The sequence below is a fragment of the Mandrillus leucophaeus genome, unplaced genomic scaffold (assembly GCF_000951045.1).
Source record: "Mandrillus leucophaeus isolate KB7577 unplaced genomic scaffold, Mleu.le_1.0 Scaffold498, whole genome shotgun sequence".
In the NCBI taxonomy this organism is placed as follows: Eukaryota; Metazoa; Chordata; class Mammalia; order Primates; family Cercopithecidae; genus Mandrillus; species Mandrillus leucophaeus.
In genome coordinates, this window is record NW_012105342.1 from 1,227,595 (window position 1) to 1,234,631 (window position 7,037).

The window sequence follows — 7,037 nt, forward strand, 5'->3', positions numbered from 1 at the left end:
GTTTTCTGCCTGTCCACTGTGCTTTTTAAAATTGGGCATTGTCCCATGAATCTGCAAATTTAGCCATTCCTCTATCTTTTCCTTAACTTCATCATACACTACAGAAGTTACTTTAGCACCTCCCAGAGTGGCAGCATAGATGAGTCAACACTGTCACTCAGCCCTGAAGGAAGCTTCTCTAGCACATGAAAGGCACATGGCAGCCATTCTGTGCTGAGGATCACTAGACTTCAGCACCACACTTGAGGGCCATTTTATCACACACACACACACACACACACACACACACACACACACACAAAAACACATCAACAAAAATGCAAAGAACTCTAAATAGATTGTGAAAAGAACAGCTGTTTACAGTATGAGAGCTGAAACAAGAAGGCAAAGCCTTGTTCAACCTCAGCTGGGAACATGAGAGTTGGGTGACTCAAATTCTTCCCTTCTCTGTACCTCCGCTAATGACCGGGAAAGCACCAGGAGTACTGATTTCAGGGTTACAAATCAATTTTAGCAAGTTAACAAAGTTGCAAATATGAAATCCATGAATATTAAGGATCAAGTGGTACTTTGTTTACAGAATACCTCTAAGAACCTGTTTTGGGAAATCCTGACCTAGGTTTGTCTCTTTGATTTGAAAACTCACTACAATGGAATTCTACAATGCCATATGGCAAAGACTTTTTTGCCTGTATTTTCCAAATTTTCCTCAGTAAACTTGCAGTGCTTTGAAAGAAACTTTTTTTATTTTACTAAAATAATTCATGTGTAGATCTCTGTTCCCCATCCTGTCTTCCTACAATTTTAGAAATTCTATCGCTTTTGTGTCTCTCATATCCCAGTCCCCAGGCAGACCTCTTGGTCTCAGCAGAGTTACACAGGTGGTAGGGCTACCTGCAAACTGAAGTCTTTTCAAAATGCATGGCATCCCACAGCTCGGGAGGGCTCCAAAGGCCACACAACCTACTTCTGTCTGTTCTGAGTACAGACAGCAACTCATTTTTCTTTTCTTTTCTTTCTTTTTTTTTTTTTTTTGGAGTGGGGAGTCTTACTGTGTCGCCAAGGCTGGAGTGCAGTGGCGCCATCTCGGCTCACTGCAGCTTCCACCTACCCAGCTCAAGCGTTTCTCCTGCCTCAGCCTCCCAAGTAGCTGGGATTACTGGCGCACACCACCACGCCCAGCTAATTTTTGTATTTTTAGCAGAGACGGGGTTTCACCATGTTGGCCAGGCTGGTCTCGAACTCCTGACCTCAGGTGATTTGCCCACCTCGGCGTCCCAAAGTGCTGGGATTACAGGTGTGAGCCACTGCACCCAGCTGGCAACTCATTTTTCATATCGACCAGCAATATCCTCTGTGAACACATCTACCCAGACTGGGAAGAAGGAACCATTCAATTAAATCCCTCTGTACCCAAAGGAGGTGGAGGGGTCACAGATGAGTCATTAACATCTTAAAAGTGCTGCAGAGATGATGAAAATAATATAACTGAAATTCAAAAGAAAGTGTACTAAAGAAGAGGATATATGCAGCAGAAAGTCACACCTACAGTGTAGAGAGTGCTTCTGTGAGATGGAAATGCATCCAAACCCCAAAAGATACAGGGCATGCATCCAACATCCACAGACGAAGGGAAACAAGTAGGCAAGGTCATCGAGGGGAAATGGTCAACGCTGACGTACGGCATGGGGATTTCTCCTCGGGTAATAAGCCCAAAGAAGGAAAACATGATTTGTACAAAGAGGTCTGTGGCAGCCTTACACCTAAGAGGAAATGCCATTCACAATCTGCACGCTCAGTGGCAGAGTACGTAAGAGAAATACGTGACACGGCACATCATCGCCCAAATGGATCGTGGAAACGTCACCACAAACAATCACGAAAAGTATATGGCGACATGGAGAAACATTTATCAAACATCAGATTTTAAAAGCTGTATGACAAAAATACATCTGTGTTATGATGACAGCCACGTACATCGTTTACGCTCAATGCTATGATCTGAAAAGGCGCACGGATGAAACAGCTCATCCGTGAGGGTAGCAGGCACCACGGAGAATACATTTTTTCATCGTCTCATTTTTTCTAACTCTCCTGTTGCCCAATTCATGCAATGACTAAATGCTATTCGGTCCTCTTAAAAATATCCAGGACACACTTTTTCAAGCTGTACAATGAGTAGAAGAGAAGGGAGGGTTGCTGCCCAATTTCCTCCAGGTAAGTCTCCTACAGCATCACAGCTGGAATGCGGCATCTCGTGGAAATGCAGATTCAGTTTCAGCAGTTTGGGGGGGGGCTCCCCAGTAACGCCAGTGCTGCTGGGTTAGGGTTAGAAAGCAAAAGAGTCTACAGCACCTAAGTGACCAATATTGCCAATGTCTCCCTTCAGATTTTTTTTTTTTTTTACTGCAGCCTCAACCATAGGGATCACGACACGATGTGGACAGCACTGGGAACAGAGAGGTGGGCATAGGACACACGGCACCCTGTGCACCTGTTTGAGGCCAGGCCTTTGTTGGCTCCGGGCACAGCCTGGCTGACCCCAGGGGAGTAAGGGGATTGCTCTTAGGAAAGCACGTTGTGATTTCAAGCAAGGCAGCACCAAATCTCCCAGTGCACATCTTTCATAAAAAATCTTGCTTTCAAGATGAGTTCTACGGCTCTTTCTGGTCAGCTTTCAAAGAGGTCCTCATCTGGAATGGGGTACTCAAATCTAAGGACATGGAGACCCTGCCCACGTGCAGCGGGTCTGGTAGAGGTTTCAGAAAGAGTAGTCAGGACCCCCGGCACCAGGGTCCTTGTCAGCCTGGAACTCTGGAACTGGCAGGTGCTCCCCTTGACAGAGTTCATTTGTGAACTGATGAAAGAAAAGAGAAGTAAAGAGAAGAGAAGAGAAGAGAAGAGAAGAGAAGAGAAGAGAAGAGAAGAGGAGAGAAGAGAAGAGAAGAGAGAGAGAAAGCAGGGAAGGGAGGAAGGGAGGGAAGGAGGAAGGGAGGGTAAAACAAAACAAAACAAAAGCTATACAATCATTAACCAGTTTAAATGAACTTTTCCAGTGTCTCAGACAAGAGCATTTCCTTCAAGGACACACTCTCCTTAGGGGGAGAAGCGACCTACTTTTCCATTCAATGCCTCTTCTGGGAAGAAGAGACCTCCTCTTGATCCTCCACAATGGCTGGGGACTTCCCTCACCTCCACCTGCCCTTTTAAACAGCTACTGCCACCCAGCCATCCAATCATTCCCACTCATGTACCTCCCAGCTCTCCAACTCCAAGATCTCTGTGTTTTTACCCCAATTACCATCTGGTTAGCATGAAGCACAAAACCAGAAAATATCAGGTCTTGCTTACTCCCCACCACGCTCTAAAGATTTTTTTTTGACAAGAACTTGGCCAGCAATGCCATCTGTCACAACAAGATGCAGCGTGTCACGTGCTCTGCACAGCCCACGTCAATCTCTGAGGTGCCTTCACCACTGTTGTGGGACAAGCCCATGCCCTGCTAAAGACCAAAGAAACACTTTTAAGCTGCTTTGGCCTAAAGCCTAGACCCAGGGTCCAGAGCCTCCTGGCCTTAGGGGTGAACTCCCCCAACACCCACGAACACTGTGGGACTTCCTACGCATCCCACAGCCTCCTGTAAACACGGAATTGCTGTGAATGACACGAACACCCGCAAAGCGAAGTCAACTGACACTTAATGTTCTTCAGAGGGAACACAAGACATTAAAATACAAGTGCCGAAAATCCAAGGGTCAATATGATTCCCATTCCAAACCCAAGCTTTCAGTACACACACACACACACACACACACACACACATACACACTCTCTCTCTCTCTCTCAAATTCATGAACTCTTCTCAGAAAAAAATATTTAATAGTTAAGGCTTTAAAAAATATGACAGCAGTCTACATACTTGGCCAAATAGAAGTTACTTCACACAGGTCCAATAATCACATCTTCTTTATATATTCACTGTGAGGCTTGTTTTTTTTTTTGGAAGGCAGCTTTTCAAATGTGTTTATTAGAATGCACGCTGACTTTGCTATAATTAAAATACAGTTATGTTGACATCCACTGCCCTCATTAGCATGTGTTTCTTCCCCGAGGTTTTGTCAAACCTTCAAAAAATCCTTTTCCAAATAGTTATTCACAGCTATTTACTCACCAGGCCAAGGCCCCCGGGCTTTCAGAGACGCGTCCACTGTGAAATGCACTCTGGACCCCACCCCAGCCACCAGGCCACCCACCACTGGCCGCAGCAGTGTGTGAGCACCAGCACCCCCACGTCTTTGCCACTGCCCTGCTGGTCTGAGTACACCCCTGAGGATGGAGGTGCTCTCCCAGACACTGTCCCACCATGAGCAGACCCAGGGCAGCGGGCAAGAAATCGAACCTCTCTTCCAGGGTGGGAGGAGGGGTGTCTTCTGCGAGACACGAGTCGCCACTCAGCCCTCAACCGGCTTCACTCCTGAGTCTCAGGGGTGAGCTTAAGAGTGGCCGAACATCCACACAACACGTCTCCCAACTGGACCAATGACAAGCTCAGCCACCATCAGAACTGTAAGGCACCCAGCACCCCCAACTCCCTCACTTCAGCATCTGCGACGCCTGTACCCTGAGGTCCCCTGCTCTCGGGCCCCTCTGCTCCCTTCCCTGGGACAGCCAGAGTCCTACCTGCTCTGGGAGCCACTTCGGCCTCTCTTCTGGGGTCCTGGTCTTGGGCTTGAAGCCTCTCTGGGGGTCTCCGGGGTGCTTGGCCTCGGGAGGGAGGTTCAGTGACTTGGGCCTCGCCTCGTGCCTGCTGGGGCTGCAGCTGGCCTTGATGGGTGGGCAGGCCTCTGCAGAGTCCCCAGGCCCCGGCTCAGGCCCATGCTCGGGACTGGCCTCACTGGCACTGGTGATGCTGGTCATGCTCAGACTCATCTTGATCTCTGCCACTATCTGGTCGATGTCCTCCTCCTGGTCCTCCAAGTCCCCATCCCCGCGCCTCAGGCGGTAGGGGGAGGTGCCCGTGTTCCCGTTGGCCTCCTCGGGGTAGTAGTCCTGGTAGCCCTCTTTGCTGGGACAGTAGTGACCGTCTTCTTCCTGGTCGTGGGCCTCAAGGACAGACGGCTCATCCTCCGGGATGGGCAGTTGGCCATCCGGGTAGTCCTGGCTGCCTTCAGCCTCGTGGCCATGGGGGTGTGGGCCCGCGGAGTCCGTCCACTCCTCCACCGCCTCCTGGCACTCGTCAGTGTCCACGGGGTGCGCGCCGTGAGCCAGGTACTCCTCCCCATTGCAGTCCATGCCCTCCAAGTAGCTATCGTCCTCAGGGCAGTAGCGGATGTAGTAGGTGATGCCCTCCTCCTCCTCAGGGAGGCCCTCGTCATAGTCCTCCTCCTCGGAGGTGTTGTTCACATAGTCAGAACTGGAGTCCCCATCAGGGCTATGGTTGTGGCACTCCTGTTCCTCGGGCGTGGGGCTCTCTGGCCGCAGGGCAGCCAGCTCCAGGCCCTCGGGCACATAGCCCTCCAAGGGCAGCTCCATGTCCTCACTCTCGGGCTCCTGGCTGTGGGGGACAGGACCCGGTCTCACCCTATGGTCCAACATGCCGCTCCCCGCGTTCTCACGCTTCCGGTGGGCCATGGCGGGTGCTCATGCGGCCATCATCACCCAGAGGCAGCCACTGTGGGGAGGAACATTGGGAAGGACAGAGTCAAAACTCCACAAAGCCCAGCCACGTGTGGGGCCACTTCACCACAGCACCTCCCACCACGTTCTCCCGCAGCAATGTGAATGCACATTCATTCAAACAATGTGCCATCCCCACCCCGGCTGACTCATCATCAGAACAACATGCATCCACACCAAGAAGAATGAGGGCACACGGAGCTCCAGGAAAAGCAGTCAAGGGAGGCACCGGCAACTCGCCAGGATACCTGCCTCTCCCCAAGAACCCACCGGCTCCTTCCTGACTTCTCACTCAATTTGGGTAGCCCAGGTGACCAAGACAAATGGTCATAAGATCGGGTTGTTTGCTCTCAAGAAGAAAACGAGCAGCTTTCATTAAGAAGACATAATGAGGACTGATGAGGAGGGATGTTAACTCTTCCCAATCTAAATCCATGGCCCCTCAAAGACTAACTTGGGTCCCTTCCCCTTCAGGCTTATCCCATCCTCTCCCTCCTCTTTCCCTTCAAACCGAACAATGCTTGCAGAGGAAGTGGATGTGCAGGAACCATCCCGGCTGAGCAATGTGCAGGAAAGCTCAACACAAGTCCCCAGCATGGTAGGCTGGAGGGCTCAAGAGAGGGGACAGCACTGCTTGGCCATGGTGGGAAGAGGACAAAGGGTGCAGCTGCAGCCTGCAGGTATCATGGGGTGACAGGGCAGCTGCAGAGACCTGGCAGGCCAAACTGGGAGAGGGCCTGGACCCCGTGCCCCGGACTCTGCACTCTATCCCCCAAACCACACTGCTATGGCTTTAATATGCCCCCCAAAGTTCATGTGTTGAAGACTTAATCCCTAATGCAACAGTGTTGAGAGGTGGGACCTTTAAGAGGTGATCAGGTCATGAGGGCTGTGCTCTCATGAATGGATTAACGTCTCTATCTTGGGAGGAAGTTCTTTATTGTGAGAGTGGGTTTGTTATAAAAGTGAGTTCAGCTCTCTCCTGCTTTCTCTCTCACTCTCCCTCACCTTCTCACCTTCTGCCTTGGGATGACACAGCAAGAAGGCCCTTTACCAGATGCTGACACCTTGACCTTGGACTTCCCAGCCTCCAGAACTGTCAAAAACAAATCTCCATTCTTTATATAATCACCCAGTCTCAGGTATTCTGTTATAGCAACAGAAAACAGACTAAGACATGTGCAGAGTCACTGAGCAATTATCAACATTTTTTCTTTTAGCCCTGTCTCTCTAGGCCTGGCATGGGGACAGAGGCTAGAGGCAGGGAGATGACTGAAAAGGTTACTCTATCCGCTAGGGGAAAGCAAGGGGCTAGCATCAGGAAAATGGCACAGAGGACGTCCAAAAGTTTGCTTAACGTT

General features: G+C 50.1%; 1 protein-coding gene across 1 annotated transcript in view; it reads right to left on the reverse strand.

The window, feature by feature from the left end:
• Window positions 1-7,037, reverse strand: part of APBA2 (amyloid beta (A4) precursor protein-binding, family A, member 2) — a 210,361-nt gene that overhangs the window by 60,868 nt on the left and 142,456 nt on the right. The window contains exon 4 of the mRNA XM_011995778.1: window positions 4,681-5,671. Within this exon, the coding sequence (XP_011851168.1) occupies window positions 4,681-5,631 (951 nt within the window). The 5' untranslated portion in view covers window positions 5,632-5,671. The remainder of the gene's footprint in view (window positions 1-4,680; window positions 5,672-7,037) is intronic.